General features: G+C 37.7%; 2 protein-coding genes and 1 long non-coding RNA gene across 3 annotated transcripts; 2 read left to right on the top strand and 1 right to left on the bottom strand.

Moving 5' to 3' along the window:
* Nucleotides 1-89: 89 nt before the first annotated feature.
* Nucleotides 90-7,859, bottom strand: LOC103524682 (apoptosis-stimulating of p53 protein 2-like). Its single transcript, XM_026820024.1, has 5 exons — nt 7,562-7,859; nt 5,335-6,326; nt 4,485-4,565; nt 2,500-2,510; nt 90-1,827 (listed from the first exon to the last, which is right to left on the bottom strand). The coding sequence occupies exons 2-5, from the start codon at nt 6,258-6,260 to the stop codon at nt 338-340; spliced, it is 2,508 nt and encodes an 835-aa protein (XP_026675825.1). The 5' UTR covers nt 6,261-6,326; nt 7,562-7,859; the 3' UTR covers nt 90-337.
* A 2,076-nt stretch (nt 7,860-9,935) lies between these two features.
* On the top strand, nt 9,936-20,287 carry LOC103524684 (putative uncharacterized protein DDB_G0282133). The gene is made up of 4 exons (XM_026820022.1): nt 9,936-10,252; nt 15,266-16,254; nt 16,642-17,287; nt 19,524-20,287. Exons 2-4 carry the CDS (start codon nt 15,316-15,318, stop codon nt 20,285-20,287), a joined length of 2,349 nt encoding a protein of 782 aa, XP_026675823.1. The 5' UTR covers nt 9,936-10,252; nt 15,266-15,315.
* Nucleotides 17,526-18,219, top strand: LOC113465481. The gene is made up of 2 exons (XR_003390183.1): nt 17,526-18,098; nt 18,167-18,219. It is a non-coding gene; the product is annotated as an uncharacterized LOC113465481 (long non-coding RNA).
* Nucleotides 20,288-20,411: the final 124 nt, after the last annotated feature.

The raw sequence follows: 20,411 nt of genomic DNA on the forward strand, positions 1-20,411 counted from the left end.
GAAATGGCGAACATTTCTTTTGTTCTAAAAGTCAATCATTCATTGTTATATTAGGATTATAAATTACAAACTTATGACATACTTACATGACATTATGCTCGTTAGATCGTTCGAAAAAGGTCGTTCATGGTGGAAGATATGACCTGTAGATCCTACGCGTCTGGTACTCGATGACAGTTTCCTTCTCCGCTTATAAAAAATAATTCCAAACTACATACAATATGGTCCCCAACAGAAAACTGATACCTGCGCGCGGAACATTCGAGCCAGAAGGGATCGTTGCTTTAAAATTTCGTTGGAAATCTTAACAAGACTTCTGACGGATCGGGCTGAACTTTCACTGAGGTGTAGCAGAAGGTTGAACCCTGGGGTAAAGTCCCAACAGGTTTCTGGGAACATAACCCTCTTTGTTATTCAACTTGGACCACCACCATTCTCTTTCATTCTCATCTCCCTTCCTCAGTACAATAATACATTCGCCTGTCTTGAAACTGAGCTCATCTGTATTGTTAGCCTCATAGTCATACAGAGCATAGACTGCACCATTGTTCAAGATACCTAACTTCTCCTGTACAGAGTAGAGGAACTCAGAGCAACCCTCAAACCCTTCCTCATCCTCCTCACACTTGACTGCCGCTGTCTCGTGGTCAGAATGAGTTGTTGCAAAGATACAAGCGCCATGTTCCACTAGGAATCTCACCATAGCCAGGTTATTACAGCTAGCAGCACAATGCAAAGGCATCCAACCATCAGAATCCTGTGCATTCACATCACAACCGAATTGTACTAGAAATCTAACGATATCAAAGTGTCCTGCACAGATAGCATTGTGTAGTGCTGTAATACCTTCATCATTAGCGGCACTAGGATCTTTTACCAGACGTGCTGTCTTCATAACAAGTTCTAATTCTCCTTCTAGTGAGGCATCAAGGAGAAGAGCTAACGGATCGAAGGAAACACATCTTTTCTTGCCAAGCTTGCCAGACTTGAGTGCTGACTTGATTTCTGCAATCTCTTGATTATTGCTGTCACTCGGGCTTGAGTTAATCACTCGGTCTGTCTGGTCAGGAGATTCAGTACTAAAATCACTGGTTTTATCTTCCTTAATATCCTCGATATTATTATTAATGTTGTCATCAGAAGGAGGCTCAGTGGTAGGTAATGGAGGAGGGCAGCTCGTATCTTTGGTCACTATACTTAGCGTGGCACGACGTGGTTGTGAGCCATCTAGTTCTTGTGTACTGATGGCGATGCTACCATTCAATCTCTTGTTATTGTCAGAGTCCCTCAGATTTAAGTTGAATATCCTTTGCTCTAGCTGCCCTGTCTTTACCATGTCCAAGTTACCCTTGGCATCCACTACTTGAGTGGTGTTTTTCACTTCTTCTTCATTAGTATCCACTGAACTAATATTACTTTGTCTGGGAGGAGGAGGGGGCGTACTTTTGATTGGGACAGCAGGTTTAGGAGGTAGAGCAGGTTTGGGTGATAGTGTTTCACTATCCGTATGGCTTTCAGTACGGTCGTTTTTGTTATCTTTGACCGAACTGAGTTGTTGTGAGGTTGACATCAATGTGATGGGCTGTACAGGATGGACTTTGGTTGATGCAGCTTGGAACACCAATGCCTGCTGCTGTTCATGTAATGCAGTAGGTGCCACACTACTTACAGGTTTCTGACTATTCATGCTACTTTGAATTTGACTGGTTGTACTGTTGTTGCTGTTGCTGCTACTAGGTGCTAATGCTATGTTGGTGTTTATTGAGCTCATTGTCTGAGTTCCAGACCTAGACATGTAATTCCTAGAAGCAGGAACAGAACAGGTTTCTGACTATTCATGCTACTTTGAATTTGACTGGTTGTACTGTTGTTGCTGTTGCTACTACTAGGTGCTAATGCTATGTTGGTGTTTATTGAGCTCATTGTCTGAGTTCCAGACCTAGACATGTAATTCCTAGAAGCAGGAACAGAGGAGAGAGAGAGAGAGAAAGACAGAGAGGGAGAGAGAGAGATAAATGGATAAAAAAAATCGTCCCAACACAACAATGCTGATGGGGGAGAAAAACAAATGAGAAAAAAATCGAGCGCGAAACTCTCCGAGGATTTTGCTGAATGAGAAATATTCTCCTGACTCAACTTCGCCTTGAATCAGCAGACAGCGTTTCTCAAACCTAAATAATTATGGCCTCGATAAGACTATGTTATTTTCCTTTCTTATCTGATAATAAGCTATGCCTTGAACTTTGCTGAATGGGAGACATTCTCCTGACTCAACTCTGCTTTGAATCAGCACTCAGAGTTTCCGAAACTCAAATATGTACCTCTTGTAGTCTTTTTCAAGATGATTCTAATTTCCATTCTTATTTGATAATAAGCTATGCCTTGAACTTTGCTGACTGAGAAATGTTTTCAAATACTTTTCGGACTCGACACTGTCTCAAATCAGTCCTTTACAAAATGATTTTATTTTACTTTTTCGTACCTGACAATAAATTTTACCTGAAACTTTGCTGAATGAGGGGGAAAAATCGCCGAATTGACCATTTGGTCCGGCAATTTATCGTTGAACATATTTTGAGAAAAGCCATAGCCCTTGTTTTCCCTTGTTGACAAAGCTGGAGAGTCAGCAGCTACGGAAAAGATTTGAAAAATCGCCGAATTGACCAATTGGTCCGGCAACTTATCGTTGAACATATTTTGAGAAAAGCCATAGCCCTTGTTTTCCCTTGTTGACAAAGCTGGAGAGTCAGCAGCTACGGAAAAGATTTTTCTTTTCTCATGAAGGCAATTTAAAACAATAGTCAGCATTTTTCTACACTCCCTCGCGAGAAAATCTGACAAGGAAACTGGATGGCGAAATTATTTCCATTAGACAATGAGGCATGGTCTTGAACTCCAGTGCTGACGCAAAATTCGCTTACACACACACAACGATCCGTCGAAAGTCGAGATTAGAAGACCAAGTTAGGAGATATTATGTATTTCGTTTAGACCGGGCTTTAGACACTACACCCTATAGTAGACATACACAATAGCATTGTAGACTTTACAAATGGGGAATTAGAAATAGTCATAGACAGGTTAGACACAACATGCATCCATAGAAACAATGCCCGGCACCCAACCCTAGACAAGAAACCCTTCCAGTGTTTGAAACAATTCAATCGATATGTTACATTCGATGTTACGTAGGTAGAAATATGTATGTTGCAGTACTGTTTGAACTACACAACACACACAACATACACAAAAAGCGCAATCTGAGGCTTAGGTGTAGGGACTAGACAGGCCTAAAGGCAGAGCCGTATTTAGGGCGGGGGGGCCGATACTTCGGACAAGTTTGAAGAGGAAAATATACCAAACTATAGGTTATAATAGGTAGATTGGCAGATACCTAATAAAAAACAACAAAAACAAGCTAATTCTAAGAATTGTTTAGAGACAAATCTAAACATTAATATTATTCAAACTATTTTGCCTTAAAACGGAAGGGAATCAATTTTGTAGAAGCCCAGCCTACTTAGCTTGGTTCGTAGAGCCTCTGCCTCTTGTAAGCGCTAGGCCGCGAGTTCGCTTCCCGCCCGGGGCGGATTTTATCCTGAACGGATAATGTTCGAAAAAAGCAAAAGCCCCTGATTTCATCCCAAAATCTTAATTCAAAACAGGTAGGTCCATCTCTAAATGGACTACTTGGCTAGTAATGTAGAGGTTGTAATGCCTCATAGAAGTTGACTCATCTGTTAAACTCATAGCTCATAATGTAATAAAATCCTCCGAACCAGTTTCTTAAGCTCTTCTTAGAATCTTCGGGTTTTTAGGAAGGCACTGTCGTAAAGTTTCCCTCCACTTTTTTTAGTCCGTCCTTCCTTTATTAAATTACAATAGTAATAATAAAAGGTATAGTGGACGGACTATTGTATTCGCCTCTTTGGAACAATAAATTGGAATTTGATATCTTTGGTAGTGGTCAGGACGGGGGGGTGTTGATCTTATTATTAGGTACATATTCCAATATTCTATAGAGATTATTCTATTCTATATACCATTTATCAGATTAGTAATATGTTCTTAGTTTTCGTTATCATCTACTTGGGGAGGTATAGGTACACCTATCTCGAATATCATATAGATGTAGTTTTATTAATATATAATATTTTGTCTTTATAATCCTGGATTTTTTTTCTCGTCCAGATTAGGTACCCTATGGTTTTGTGTGATACGTTCCTAGCTCTTACAACAATAAAATAGATACCTTTAACTACAACATAGGTGGCTACCTAGGTACATACGAGACTATTCTACTAGATAAATACAAAAAAATAAGTGGTACCTACGTACAAATACACGTACCTACGTACTTAAGTGATGACGGAAAATTGGACACAAATAAAAAATAATTTAATTAAAAGTCAAAACAACTTTCATCAAATTAATTAAAGTTGCATTTCATTGACTTTTGAGTCAATGTTTGTGTCCACAATTACGTCAGAAGGTTCAAGTTTTCACTAGCCTTGTTTTTCATTTGCACTCGAGGGTCTTCCAGTTTACTGGGAGGGTACCTGTCATGATTGTGTCTCGAGTCGGTCTATTACTATTGATCCAGCCGTCCAGCGTCTTAGTCCCAAGAACAGTGGCAAAAAGATTTAATTAAATTAGGAGTTTGAGGATACGGCAAGTGAATTCAGTATAATCTCGGTCTTCTTCAAATTGATTGGAGGAAATTTAATTTCCGTCAGGTGGATTGGATCGCGTCCTTGAGAAATAGATTGCAATTTCTGCGATGAAAAAATTGCGGATGACCACCTCGACCGCTTTTTGGCGGTTTTCAGCTATATCGACTAAACGGTTGGAGATATTGTAAATGTTACAACAGAACACCCAAATAAGCACCATTGTGCAAATTTCTGCGATGAAAAAAAGGTTCTAACGCGAATTGCGGGTGACCAGTTCGACCGCTTTTTGGCGGTTTTCAGCTATATCGACTAAACGGTTAGAGATATTGTAAATGTAACAACAGAACACCCAAATAAGCACCATTCAATAGGATGAGGCAAGTCGTGTGATGTTCACACCAGATTTTTCTGAGTACCATTCACTGTTCACTGAACAATTAGTTCATCTTGAATATCATTATTACGCGTTTTGAAGTTTGAGTTATTTTCGTTTATTGTTTGACAATGCTCATCAGGTTTCATTTTCGAGAGATTCCAATCTTCTTCTTGCGGTTTCTTCCGTTTCCATTCTTCTCTCGTCTTCCTTTCCTATTGTATTTCGTCAACAGCACATTTCTCAGAAATTTCTGGTACGAAATCAAAACACACCACTTTATTTAACTGATTGTGTCCAGATTCTATTCGTCTTTGGTTTTGGAAAATGGCATGAGTATTATCAAGGTTAGGTTTAGAAGGCACATGAAGGTATGGCGCTACAGCTGCAATGTTACTACTTGTCATGGAACGAAACAAAGAATTGACATTATTGATGTGAGCTGAGGTCAACTGCGAGTTCTGAGCAACAAGTTGCTGCTTACCAGGAGGAAGCTGATGCTGACTTGAATTGATGTTAGAATTGAGCTGACTAGCAAGTTGTTGATTCAGCAACCGTTTCCTCTGTAGTCTCTCTTGCAACTCGGATATTCTCAGATCCACAGAATTGACTTCTGCTTGTTTCTTAGTTAATGTTTCTCTCTGTTGATGTAATCTCACATTTTGCTGTTCACTTAGTTTATTATGGTACATAAGCTCTCGTCTCAAGTTCTCTAGTTCAGCAGAGAGGTGAGGATGAGAGGGCTGATGTGTACGTCCTCGCTTTAAATCCTCCAGCTGATGTGTTAGTTCCTCTACTTTTGCCACAGCCATACACAATTCTTTCTCCTTTTCATTAAACAGTGCTCGGATTGATTCCAAATCTGATGAGAGAGAAATATTGTTCATTTTGTTCTGATCTACCTGTCCTCGTAATGCTCTTAACTTCCTAAGTTTTAATTCCTGTTGCTCCACTCTGTCCCGCAATCTCCGTAATCTCTCATGTTCAGCTGCAACCTGTTGGTGTCGAGCTTCATGCTGCTTGAGGAACCGTAACCTTTGCTCCTTAGCAGCAATGAGCTGACGTTGAGAGTCTATCTGAGCTTGTTGCCTCACAGCCATGTCTTCCAGCTCACCTAGTGTCAGCTCTACACCTTCCGTTAACAAATCTGCTGCTTTCAAAGTAGAACTTGAAGGATAAGGACGGTTTCGAAGTGTCATATCATGACCACTCATGAGAGGGAGTCTATTTACAGCACTATCTTCTCATGTCAAACAAAATCCATTGTGTGGAGACAGGTTCTGAAACAAATGAATAAAATCTAATATTGTAGAATAGAAATTTTACACAAAAAGCTCAAAGTGGCTGAGGTGTAAGGCAACCCTACCCGTAAGGGAAAATGCTATATGAATAGAAATCATTCAACCTGATGGGGTTAACTCGGTCCACACTGTAATTTGAATTAAACAATTTACTTAATGTAAAATTTGAATATCCAGATATACCTTTAAAGTTATTATCTAGAGTTGCTCTTTCCAGATTAGGTACCAACACTTATAAAAAGCTATATACCAAGAAGTTTGACCCCTGGAAATAAGTTTTTGTGTGTGTAGGTAGATTAGATTCTACTTTTCACGAAATGTCTTGCAATAGGTACAAAATAAAATACATTGATGGACCTGTGACCTATACCAATGGCACTACAAGTGGCAAGTGGGTAGGTACCTATGTAGTAAGTACAGTATGTCCCAGAAGTACTACTTATGAGGTACCCAAATGAATCTAGCCACCTAGTGCTTGAAAATCCAGTGGATCCCTTGGATTCACTAAATTTTCAAGACATTTTTTTTCCAATGGATTCATAAATTAAAAAAAAAAAAAACCTCTTGTTCTTTCTATAGTATAGGTATAGTGAGCCAAGTAAATGCCTAAAATACATTACTTAAATAGTAATAAGTACTTAGTTGTTGAATAAATACATAGAAGGCTCAATTTTATACTAATTCCTACATTTAGATAAAATGGAACAATCAAATTGCTTAATACAATCAGTTCAACTTGAATTTAATATCAGATTGAGGTCCCAGCAATGGATTCTCAAAACACCTCAGTAATTTCTCACATCAAAAATCCTCTAATACAGATCATTTTTTAAAAATGATTTTTTACTTTCTATTACTACAGTATAGCGGAGCTATACTAGTTTTTTTTTCTGGCTTTATTTAATGTGGCAGGACTCTCCAAAAGGAGCTCTTCCACCCAACCGCAGTAATATTTTCTTCGTTTTAATTTTACATCATTATCATAACTGAGGTAGTTCATTTTTAAAGGAGAGTATGAAAAAAATTCCATTTCTTACTCACATCACTGCTGGCATAGGTTCAGAGGTAACTAACTACCTAACTAAAGCTAGTTTTGTTGCATTGAATTATTGAATGGTTTTTAAATTGGAATAAATATCAGCTCTTTTAAACTTTTCATTTCCACTAGATTCATCGCTAGAGAAATAACATAAATAAAATACATGAAAACTTACAAGAATCTATTTGGTTTCCATAATATCCTTAACTTTCTCCAAGAAATTCCTCATTGATATGACCTCAATAAGGTATGTGATTGATGAAAACACACGGATTTCTTCACAACTTTACATCTTCACGGAAAAAGTCAAACAAATTAACAAACTCGGAAAACAAATTTACATGATTTCAACACCGAAAAGAGTAAATTAATTCCGAAAGTAATTGTTTCAAGTTGAAAAAAATATTTTAAAAAGCAGTAAAGCACGTAATGGCGCTTTTTTCTACTTGATTCAGCCCATCGAACACTTTTGGGCATAATAATAATGGACTCTTAGGAAGTTACAGCTGGAGGCGTTCTCTACCACCTAACCCTATTATTATTATTTTTTTTCCTTTGGTTTGGTTCTCCATTATTACTTGGTCACATTCTCAAATAAATGAGGACAACATTCCATACCTTGGTTGGGATTGAACCCGCGCCCTCTTGTTGACCAGGCGAACGCCTTGACCACTACACCACCAGGTAAAGCGGATCTTCGTTGATGAGTATCGTGTTAGGGGACGAATTTCATAGATCTTGGGTATGATTTGTACGTTAATCACGGATAAGACAAGGAATACGGTATGAGTAGATGGCATACACACGACACCCGAAATCACGATTCCAATTCAATGATAGTGACAATAAACCCATCAAAAATAAATAATATTAAGAATAGCGATGATGTGATGATGATGATAGTAATAAAATCCATGACAGGCAACAATGGAACCATTAGTAAAACACGCGAGGCACAATATTCTTGGAGAATAATAGAAAGTAAAAAATATTGATATAGGTAAATACCTAGGTAGGTAGGTAGGTACTTCTTTTTTTACTTCACAACAATAATGTACCATTTTTGGTACAGATAGAGAGAAGGAAGACAGGATAGAAGAAAGTCAGCCGTTCCGAGAAGGAATATTCTGTTTAGGAAAAAAACCGCCCCGGGCGGAAATCGAACCCAAGACCTAGCACTTACAAGGCAGACGTGCTACCTTCCAAGATAACTGGGCTGGCAAAACGACTTTTTGATGACTCCCTGTAATAATGTAATTCAATTACCTTAACATCAACCTGTAGAGGGCCTTGCATAATTCACTGGCTAGATCAATTTCTCACAGAGTTCCCCCATTCACAAGGTAACACCAGTATTTGGTTCACGCGTTAATTCAAGATAATTGGGTACTTAGCAGTAAATCTTACACATGGAATAGATACGATTCAGTAATCACCAAAATAAGGATCTTAAAAGGTCATAAAAAAAGGAATGTAGGTAAGTAAGGTATGGAATAGGTTTGTGATATGTGGCAAGAAATGGCGAACATTTCTTTTGTTCTAAAAGTCAATCATTCATTGTTATATTAGGATTATAAATTACAAACTTATGACATACTTACATGACATTATGCTCGTTAGATCGTTCGAAAAAGGTCGTTCATGGTGGAAGATATGACCTGTAGATCCTACGCGTCTGGTACTCGATGACAGTTTCCTTCTCCGCTTATAAAAAATAATTCCAAACTACATACAATATGGTCCCCAACAGAAAACTGATACCTGCGCGCGGAACATTCGAGCCAGAAGGGATCGTTGCTTTAAAATTTCGTTGGAAATCTTAACAAGACTTCTGACGGATCGGGCTGAACTTTCACTGAGGTGTAGCAGAAGGTTGAACCCTGGGGTAAAGTCCCAACAGGTTTCTGGGAACATAACCCTCTTTGTTATTTAACTTGGACCACCACCATTCTCTTTCATTCTCATCTCCCTTCCTCAGTACAATAATACATTCGCCCGTCTTGAAACTGAGCTCATCTGTATTGTTAGCCTCATAGTCATACAGAGCATAGACTGCACCATTGTTCAAGATACCTAACTTCTCCTGTACAGAGTAGAGGAACTCAGAGCAACCCTCAAACCCTTCCTCATCCTCCTCACACTTGACTGCCGCTGTCTCGTGGTCAGAATGAGTTGTTGCAAAGATACAATAGAGTACAAAGGACAAAGAGCAAACTGCTAGTGTAGTGCAGGTAAAGTGAATTTTCTGGATGTGAGATTTTGGCTGGATTAGTGGACAGTGAATGGATTGTAGTTTGTTCGAGTAGAGGAAAATGTGAAATCAGAGAAGAGAAACTGCATACGGACCAGTTAAGATAAGGCAATGGAGATAACAGCTGTGACTTTGGAGAATGGATATGTAAGAAATGGCAGGTAAGTAGATTTTTAAAAGAAAAATTCTGCACAAGTACCGAAAAAATAATGCATAAAAAAAAAAAAAAAAATCTACGGTCATTGGTCATATGGCTCCACTTTTAATGTATCACCATCCTAATCTGCTTTTCTCGACCTCCTTGAGTTTATCATACCATGGGATCTTATCAAAACTCTACTGCAAAGTAAAGAGTGTAAACTGTGCAAAAAATGCAAACTGCAAAGTACAAAAGAGTACAAAGAGCAAACTGCTAGTGTAGTGCAGGTAAAGTGAATTTTCTGGATGTGAGATTTTGGCTGGATTAGTGGACAGTGAATGGATTGTAGTTTGTTCGAGTAGAGGAAAATGTGAAATCAGAGAAGAGAAACTGCATACGGACCAGTTAAGATAAGGCAATGGAGATAACAGCTGTGACTTTGGAGAATGGATATGTAATCATGTAAGGACACTCAGGTAATATTACACTCCGGTACAGTGATATTGGTATTCATTCATTGGCTATATTTAATTAATGTCAAACCAACCTTGGCATTCCCAGTTAGCACGCAAGCTTACATCCAGGGGCTTGATTTTGACAGGATTTCTAAGTCTAACGTCTTAAACTTAAATCCAGTCCCAAAGAGCAAACTGCTAGTGTAGTGCAGGTGCAGGTAAAGTGAATTTTCTGGATGTGAGATTTTGGCTGGATTAGTGGACAGTGAATGGATTGTAGTTATTGTAGTTTGTTCGAGTAGAGGAAAAAGTGAAATCAGAGAAGAGAAACTGCATACGGACCAGTTAAGATAAGGCAATGGAGATAACAGCTGTGACTTTGGAGAATGGATATGTAAATATATCATCAATGAGCATGATCAGGACATAGGTATGATGGAAATCAGGCTCAAAGCTAAATTTATAAAACAACATCCAGCTTTTGGGCACAACACAGGAACAGGAACACAGAACTAAACTGGAAGGGAGAAATAGTACGTGAACAAAAATCGTGAACGTTGATGAAACAGTGTTGCCAGGTGACACTTTCTTTGGTATTACCGTACATTCGATAGACTCGTAAAGTGCGTCCAAGTTTTGGACACTTTTGAATGATATTCCTTTTATTACATGGGGAGTACCTATTTTATTAAGATGGAAAATTTTCGACCAAAAATCGGTCGCCAATCCGCCATGTAGGCGGCTTGGGACTTAGAAAATTTTTTACTTTTTTTTTCAAATACGTATTTCGCAAATGTAATAGAAAGTAGTGAGATTTCGCATCCTGTTTCGGGTCCAATGTTCGACGAGTTTTGGTTTCTGCGCATGACACACGTTATGGGGTTTTGAACACCATTGTAGTTGTTAACGGGTTGGACTTTGGATTGGAGGTTAGTGGTTCGAATCCAAGTCAAGTCATGAAATTTATCTGGGTGTAAAAATCCGGTACAGTGATATTGGTATTCATTCATTGGCTATATTTAATTAATGTCAAACCAACCTTGGTATTGCAGTTGTTAACGGGTTGGACTTTGGATTGGAGGTTAGTGGTTCGAATCCAAGTCAAGTCATGAAATTTATCTGAGTGTAAAAATCAGGGAATGATATTTGTGACAGGCATTTGAATATGCTTAACACAATTAACACTTTGTGTGCCACGTCACATGCTAGCATGTGACACTAACATAACCATAAAGTCACTGTCACACTCTCACATGCGACAGTGGTTTTTTTCTTATAAGTAGAACAACAGAAAAAAAAAGTTTGTTGCACTCTAGCAGGTGCCATGGTCTCTGGGGAAACAATTCTGACAACCTAATGTTTTGTTAAGAGACTGTTGCACTCCAGAGTGTGACCAGAGAATCCCATTTAAAATCTGTGGGCCTGGAGAAAATATCACTGAATTCAGCTTGGCATGCAAAGTGTTAAAAATCCTTTTTTTTCTAATTAATATCAAAATAATCATTGAAGATTGAGGAACAATCTTAGATACCTACTTGTACTTTCATATATACTTTTTTTTTATATCATGCATGAGCATGATCAGGACATAGGTATGATGGAAATCAGGCTCAAAGCTAAATGGGGCACAACCAAATGACAATTTTTTTCGAGATAGAGTCCTATTCCGATGTAAAAGTACCCAAAAAGTGCATTGGCGCACTCAAAAACATCCAAAACGGTCCCTAAATCCCCTAAAATGTCGCTAAAAGGTCGCAAAAAAATAACGTTGAAACAGCCATGGTTTACGCATGAACTGACGTCATCACGAACTGACACATGAACTGACGTCATCACAAAAAAAATGGCTGCCCGCGAAAATTATAGGGGCTCAACCAAATGAAAATTTTTTTCGAGATAGAGTCCTATTCCGATGAAAAAGTACCCAAAAAGTGCATTGGCGCACTCAAAAACATCCAAAACGGTCCCTAAATCCCCTAAAATGTCGCAAAAAAAAATAACGTTGAAACAGCCATGGTTTACACATGAACTGACGTTATTTAAGTTGCAAAAAAAAAAAAAAAATGCACAGGGAAAACCCAAAGGGCAAAAGATTTTTGTTTTTTGCAGAGTGAAAACCCAAAGATACCTACCCAGTTAACCCCAGTGTTTCATCTATTTTTCAGTCCATTTATTTCTTCTTCTTTCCCCCTAGGTGTACTAGTATGTAACTAGCAAGCTTCTTTCAACTTCAATTACCTATGTCATGAAAGAAGAGATCATGGGGATTGTATTAATCTGAGGGAAACCAGAAGTAATGGTAGTACATCAACGTACCAAAGGACCAAATGGTAGTACCAAAGGAGGACCCGGTATCTGTGGTAAGTACCTAAATAATCAAAGCTGACATTGAATAAAGGGAAAGCTATTTATTGCAGTTGCTTTGAAATAAAAATGCTGGGTACTTGTTCAGACATCACATCACAAATTAGCACTGACCAGTGCTACAGACCAGTCCCCTCTTGTCTGGCTAAAGCACGTTAAACAGAAAGTAGACTAGCATCTGGCTGTGGGACTATAAACAGGGAGGAGAACAGCTAACCCTAACCAGCCTAGCTAGCTGGCAGTTTTTCAAAGGGTTCTCTCTGCTTTTAAAGACCAAGCACAAGTCTTCACAATGGTTGACTGCAATTCAGCCTGCTAGAGACCATCACCCTGATGTATAGCAGATACAAAAAGATATCTTTTCTTTATTCTGCTATTGCCGTTAGGCAAAAGCTAAAGCTGCTAAAACAACAACAACTAGTCCCCCCCCCCTTACATATAGAGGCAGGTACCTACTTTTATGTTAAACAGAATTTCTTTTTATTATTATTATTATTAACAAGTTTCCATTTATTTTTGATCGATAAAAAACTCAGAACATACATTTTTTTTATAAATGGTATACCCTTGTTAACGGGTTGGACTTTGGATTGGAGGTTAGTGGTTCGAATCCAAGTCAAGTCATGAAATTTATCTGGGTGTAAAAATCAGGGAATGATATTTGTGACAGGCATTTGAATATGCTTAACACAATTAACACTTGGTGTGCCATGTCACATGCTAGCATGCGACACTAACATTACCATAAAGTCACTGTCACACTCTCACATGCGACAGTGGTTTTTTCTTATAAATAGAACAACAGAAAAAAAAAGTTTATTGCACTCTAGCAGGTGCCATGGTCTCTGGGGAAACAATTCTGACAACCTGATGTTTTGTTTAGAGACTGTTGCACTCCAGAGTGTGATCAGAGAATCCCATTTAAAATCTGTGGGCCTGGAGGAAATATCACTGAATTCAGCTTGCTTGGCATGCAGTGTTAAAAATGCTTTTTTTAGCAGGTGCCATGGTCTCTGGGGAAATAATTCAGACAACGTAATGTTTTGTTTAGAGACTGTTGCACTCCAGAGTGTGACCAGAGAATCCCATTTAAAATCTGTGGGCCTGGAGGAAATATCACTGAATTCAGCTTGCTTGGCATGCAGTGTTAAAAATGCTTTTTTTCTAATTAATATCAAAATAATCATTGAAGATTGAGGAACAATCTTAGATACCTACTTGTACTTTCATATATACTTTTTTTTTTATATATCATCAATGAGCATGATCAGGACATAGGTATGATGGAAATCAGGCTCAAAGCTAAATTTATAAAACAACATCCAGCTAAAAGAGTGCTTAAAAAAAGAAAAGTCTAGCTAAGTTACATTAAACGGAGTAAGTAGATTAGCATCTTGCCATGCAACTCTAAACAGATAAGAGACAAAAATACAATAGGTACTTAGTATTTGATCTTTGACACCCTGAATTATTTACTCATTTGTAGTTCACTGTCCAACCTTTTATTTAAGTTGCAAAAAAAAAATGCACAGGGAATACCCAAAGTGCAAAAGATTTTTGTTTTTTGCAGAGTGAAAACCCAAAGATACCTACCCAGTGAACCCCAGTGTTTAATCTATTTTTCAGTCCATTTATTTCTTCTTCTTTCCCCCCAGGTGTACTAGTATGTAACTAGCAAGCTTCTTTCAACTTCAATTACCTACGTCATGAAAGAAGAGATCATGGGGATTGTATTAATCTGAGGGAAACCAGAAGTAATGGTAGTACATCAACGTACCAAAGGACCAAATGGTAGTACCAAAGGAGGACCCGGTACCTGTGGTAAGTACCTAAATAATCAAAGCTGACACTGAATAAAGGGAAAGCTATTTATTACAGTTGCTTTGAAATAAAAATGCTGGGTACTTGTTCAGACATCACACCACAAATTAGCACTGACCAGTGCTACAGACCAGTCCCCCCTTGTCTGGCTAAAGCATGTTAAACAGAGAGTAGACTAGCATCTGGCTGTGGGACTATAAACAGGGAGGAGAACAGCTAACCCTAACCAGCCTAACTAGCTGGCAGTTTTTCAAAGGGTTCTCTCTGCTTTTAAAGACCAAGCACAATTCTTCACAATGGATTGCAATTCAGGATAAGCCTGCTAATTTAACATGGCTAGAGCTAGAGACCATCACCCCGATGTATAGCAGATACAAAATGAATGTCTTATGCCCTGTGTCTTATTCAATCAGGGTAAACAAGGCACATTGTATTGATTATGTTTTTAATTCTCACCTTTAACCTTTACGGTACCTCTTTTTTTTTCCATTAGGCGCTTTAAATGACTCTGATCACATGATGTGTGAAGATAAACATTTCAAGGCAGCCAGTTAAATTAGAATTTAGATGGTCTGCCCTGTAAGTGCTAGGCTGTTGATTTAATTCCCACCCAGGGCAGATTTTATCCTAAACAGATAAGGTTTGTTCTTGGACTGGTTTCTATCTTGTTGTTGTTGTTGTTGTTGTTGTTTGGGATGTCAAGACCTCAGCAGTTACAGTTGTCAAGACCTCAGCAGTTACAGTTGCCTCTATTTATTAAAAAAAAAGTAAAAAAAAACAAACAATATTTAAGTAGGTATGTTGTATTCTGGTATTTAAAAATGGTATTGTGTTTCCTTATTGTTTCAGGTAGCATTTGAAGATATTGGTGATTTATTCAACTACTTCAACGAGTAACAATGGCAGATGGTTGGGATAGCTGGGGGAGTTGTATGGATGACAATGGACAATCAGGATGGGAAGCAGATGTTGTGTTGAACACGGCTTCATTAAATTATAACACTTCTCATGATACGAGGCGGAGCCGAAATAAATCTAGGTCAAGAGAAAACCATAATCCTAATAACAATAGGAATGAGAGAAACAAGGATTCAAACAATTACAACAGGAGTAGACCAAACAGTGAGGTGAGAGGTGATAGAAAACAAAATAATCCTCCCCATGATAGAACCAATCAGGAAGGAACCAAAGGGAATTTTAATCCACCTTCTAGAAGTACACAACATGGGACTCACAATAAACATCAAAATAATAAACCTGTTAAGAATGAGTACAAGAGAATGACAATAAGGGGAAATAGACATAAGTCTTCTGATAGAGATAGTACTCATAATTATAGGAACCAAGGAGCAAGATTCAATAAATCAAACACAGATTCCGTCAGAAATGAGTATAGTTCTGGCAAATACAATAGTTATGGAAATGCAGGAGTTTCTGGCAGTCAAAATGAAATGCACAAGACATCCAAGGGAAAAAATCACAATGAAGATTTCAAGAACAAACGTTTTGAACCTCCTCCTACAATGAAGAATGGTAGACCAACACCATATGAGAGGTTTCAAAACATTGTTGGTTCAAATAATGAATATGGTGATTCTAGCTCTAGCAGCAGAAGAGGTAGTAGAGACTCTCAGCAAGAAAATAAGAACAATTGGAATATTAAAAATCCTCCACCACTCATGAATCAAGGAGGGTTCAAGCCCAAAATGAATAATAGAGAAAACAACAGAAATAATCAAACCAAATCACAGGAGATGAAAGAAAAGCAGAACATACACAACTTCGAAGATCCTCCTGAGTTGTTCACTTTTGAAGACAAATCAAATCAAATGAATTATTTTGAAGATGTGAAATCAAGCCAGTTATCGTCTGAAGATTTCAAGAACAAACGTTTTGAACCTCCTCCTACAATGAAGAATGGTAGATCAACACCATATGAGAGGTTTCAAAACATTGTTGGTTCAAATAAAGAATATGGTGATTCTAGCTCTAGCAGCAGAAGAGGTAGTAGAGACTCTCAGCAAGAAAATAAAAACAATTGGAATATTAAAAATCCTCCACCACTCATGAATCAAGGAGGGTTCAATCCCAAAATGAATAATAGAGAAAACAACAGAAATAATCAAACCAAATCACAGGAGATGAAAGAAAAGCAGAACATACAAAATTTCGAAGATCCTCCTGAGTTGTTCACTTTTGAAGACAAATCAAATCAAATGAATTATTTTGAAGATGTGAAATCAAGCCAGTTATCGTTTGCAAGCAAGAGTGAATCTGTATTATCTTCAGATCAGAACGAAGTTGAAATGAAAATCCTCAATTTGATTCATGAATTCAAAACTACTCTGCATTCAGTCGAGATAAAACCGAGTGTACATGTGCAGACGGAAATCAAAGGTCTTCAAAAATACATCAGTCTTATATTTGAAAAGTGGAACCCAAAGGCAAGAGAAGAGAACAATAGCTCTGAAAGTGATAGCACTGAGGATACTAACTCATCAGATGAAGAAATGAAAGGAAAAGGTAAGAAAAACAGAAGGAACAGACAGAAGAAGAAGACACGTAAGCAATCAAAGAAAGAGGATACAGTGCCTACTGATGACTGTGGAGAGAAATCTGTTGGAAATAATTCAGGAAATCAAAATCAACCTGGACCTAATAAAGTTACACAGTTTCAGGAGAATTCAGCTCATCATCTCAACCAGCCTATGGCACCAGGACCTGTCAACTTTATTCCTCCTATATTTCCAATGTATCCTAACAATACGCCACCTCCCAACTATCCTGGATTATATCCTCCCCCACTTCCTCCTCTTCTGGCAAATCCTCCCACTTTTCACTTAAATTGGGTACAAAATAATGGACCCCCACCCAAGCTATGAACTCAAAGCAAGAAAGTTTTAGATAACACTTCAGTCGTTAATTTAAGAACGGTTTCAGCGTCATCTATGTTAAGCTACGCCGAGCAAAGCCAAGAAATGGATGGGTGACTTAAACAATATATTGGTAGTTACATATTAGGAATTAGGAAACATCAAAAGGAAGAACGGGCTCTAGTCTTGATTTTAAATCATTACATGAAAGAAAAATAAAAATTCAAATCTATAATAAAAATAATAATAATAAACTGAGTATTAAACAAATTAGGTAGGTGCATAGGTATTTCTTTAACCATGATCGAATAAACTACGGGCTAAAAAATTCCCGGAGGGACGGGCCCAGCTTGTTTTTCTCTAAGTATTCTATTTATCATGATTATTTGCTTATTATAATTTTCCCTCGTTCTTTAGGAGAGGATAATTATTATAATTTGTAATGAGCAATATTACGAACGTACATTTCTCAATATCGAGAACTTGAAAACAACTCATATTATTTCGATGTAATTTGTTCCATAAGGGCCGAATGCACAGTCTTACCTTAATGATGAGGGGCTCCTTTAAGTGCTTTTCCAAAATTCATATTCATAGTGAATCCTCCTAGTTACGCAAGCGCAATGTGTATTTTTCGACTTTCTTTTATATTAAATTTCAATACACTGACGTGCAGAAAATTTGGAACAAAATGATTTTTAAATGGCTGTAAGAGTATTCAATGAAAATGAAAACTGTCCTAATTTTTTGCATTCGAGTATATATTGTATCCATAGCAACTAAAAATCAATTGATTTTTTAAAAAAGAGGTTTTTTTGCATTCGAGTATATCTTGTATCCATAGCAACTAAAAATCAATTGATTTTTTTAAAAAGAGGTTCGACAGAGGGAACTGTAACTGCTATGGTCTTATCGTCCCGAAATCGAAGAGAGAAAGAAGACAGGATAGGAGAAAGCAGCAACTAAAAATCAATTGATTTTTTAAAAAAGAGGTTCGACAGAGGGAACTGTAACTGCTATGGTCTTATCGTCCCGAAATCGAAGAGAGAAAGAAGACAGGATAGGAGAAAGCCAGTTCCGAGGACTTTATCCCATTATTCCATCAGGATAAAATTTGCCCCGGGCGGGAATCAAACCCGCGGCCTAGCGCTTACAAGGCATACGTGCTACCAACCAAGCTAACTAGGCTGGCTGTGTTTTTTCTTAATTGATCATAAAATGAGATTGTTAGTACCAGAAAAACCTTTTTCGAACAGTTTGATAGGTGAAACATCGAAAGTGGCCTATGACAAACAGACGCCATTAGTGTTAAGGCGGAAAAAAATAAACAACATAGGAAAATGGATAGGAAATAGGAAACCTTAAGGAAAAAGGAAAAAAATATCATTAAGGAACGACTGTGCATTCGGCCTTAAGACTCTTTGATTAGCAAAATATATTACACTCTTGTTACACAGACAAAAATAAATAAATTTAAGTTAGCACCAATGAAAAATTAAATAAAATAAATTATAAAATGAAATGATGTTCGTTAAAGATTAAAGCTGAATCTAGGTAGATTAAGCTTTAATCTAGGTAGATAGATTTCAAGGGTTCCTTTTCTTGAACTTCCAGGTCCCGAGATAAATCGATTTCAAGATGCCAATGACGTAAATCCCACCTCTTTGATACTTTACTAAAGTAGAAAGTAAAAAGTTCCATTTTCTTAAATTTTGATAAAATGATATACAACCCAAAAACGTGTCGAAACAAGACCTTTGTGAACCGTTCATACGATTTTGATTGAATTGATCAGGATTCCATGAGGTCCGTAGATAATCCTTTTCAAAAAGGTCATATCTCATATCAGGCTTTACATTTCCATCACCTCTCTTTTCGTTCTCACAAGGTTGAGGGTTGAGTGCACCCTAAACCCTAAGTAGAGATGTGTAAAGATTCATTGAGCTAAAAAGATGAACTACTCTTTTCAGTGAACTAGATCCTCAAGAGTAGTTCTTTCAAAACGTGTAACTCGCTCTTTAGTTCCCTATACAATAACCAGCTGTATGCTGTACGAGACCGAGAGTTTTCTGTCTTTTTCTTTCTACATTTGAGTGAGAGAGATGGCGTTTTTCGTCACACGCCACCTCCCAACTATCCTGGATTATATCCTCCATATCCTCCCCCACTTCCTCCTCTTCTGGCAAATCCTCCCACTTTTCACTTAAATTGGGTACAAAATAATGGACCCCCACCCAAGCTACCCTTCACACCACCTAAAACCAAGAATAAACAAAATATACCCACTCCTAAGATCCCAAATAACGTATCTGATGTAAATGCAAGGAGTGATACTAATTTGAGCAAGCCTGTGCTGAACATTGTGAATGATATCTATGCTAGTGGTGTCACCTTGACCAAGGCTCATATCAAAGAGATCAGAGCAGCACTAAACAAACTCTCTTCAGATAATAGCAACTTGAGTAGCACAGAACTAAGTGAAGATTTCAAGAACATAAATGTCTGCATGATTAGAGTTGTGGATAATGAATCCTTATCTTATGATGTAAAGTTCGCCATCTTGCATCTACTGGAGGAGTTTACAAAGACATGTGATTTTCCAGAAGGGGATACAGAAAAACTCATCAATGTATACCGTAATGCTCTAGATGAAATGAAACCTCATGCAAATCTTGATTATGATCTCTTGAAAGATGAAGTTTTTGAGGAATTTAAACATATTTCTGTTGATAGAAACAGTTTTGATGAGTTATGCAAGTTTAAAGATAGCGCAAAAGAAGAAATGTCGCAGGCTTCCTATTCCGAGCATCAAACTATATTGGATAGTGCAAGTGCTAGTGAGAGTGAACATGAGGAAAGTGATGGTCATTCTAGTGAAGAAGAAGAAGATCAAAACAGTGGTGAGGAAAGTGATGTAAATGAAAGCAAAGTAGAGAGCAACAACGTGAAGGAGGACAAAACAAAGAAGATCAAAACAGTGGTGAGGAAAGTGATGTAAATGAAAGCAAAGTAGAGAGCAACAACGTGAAGGAGGACAAAACAAAAAGAAGAAAACCCAAAGTGAAGTTAACACCAGGACTAAGTGTCACTTGTTTGTCTATGTTACGAAGTAGTGAGAACAT

This window comes from Diaphorina citri, unplaced genomic scaffold (genome assembly GCF_000475195.1).
Source record: "Diaphorina citri unplaced genomic scaffold, Diaci psyllid genome assembly version 1.1 scaffold114, whole genome shotgun sequence".
NCBI lineage: Eukaryota > Metazoa > Arthropoda > Insecta > Hemiptera > Psyllidae > Diaphorina > Diaphorina citri.

Bases quoted from the DNA above. Each gene is read 5' to 3' on its own strand.
- LOC103524682 (XM_026820024.1), bottom strand. From the start codon at position 6,260: ATGAGTGGTCATGATATGACACTTCGAAACCGTCCTTATCCTTCAAGT. The intron at 4,566-5,334 runs GTTAAATAAAGT...GAGACACAATCA, and splicing joins ATAGAATCTGGACACAATCA to TGACAGGTACCCTCCCAGTA.
- LOC103524684 (XM_026820022.1), top strand. From the start codon at position 15,316: ATGGCAGATGGTTGGGATAGCTGGGGGAGTTGTATGGATGACAATGGA. The intron at 16,255-16,641 runs TTTGAAGATGTG...CAAATGAATTAT, and splicing joins AATCAAATCAAATGAATTAT to TTTGAAGATGTGAAATCAAG. The intron at 17,288-19,523 runs CCAAGCTATGAA...ATGGACCCCCAC, and splicing joins ACAAAATAATGGACCCCCAC to CCAAGCTACCCTTCACACCA.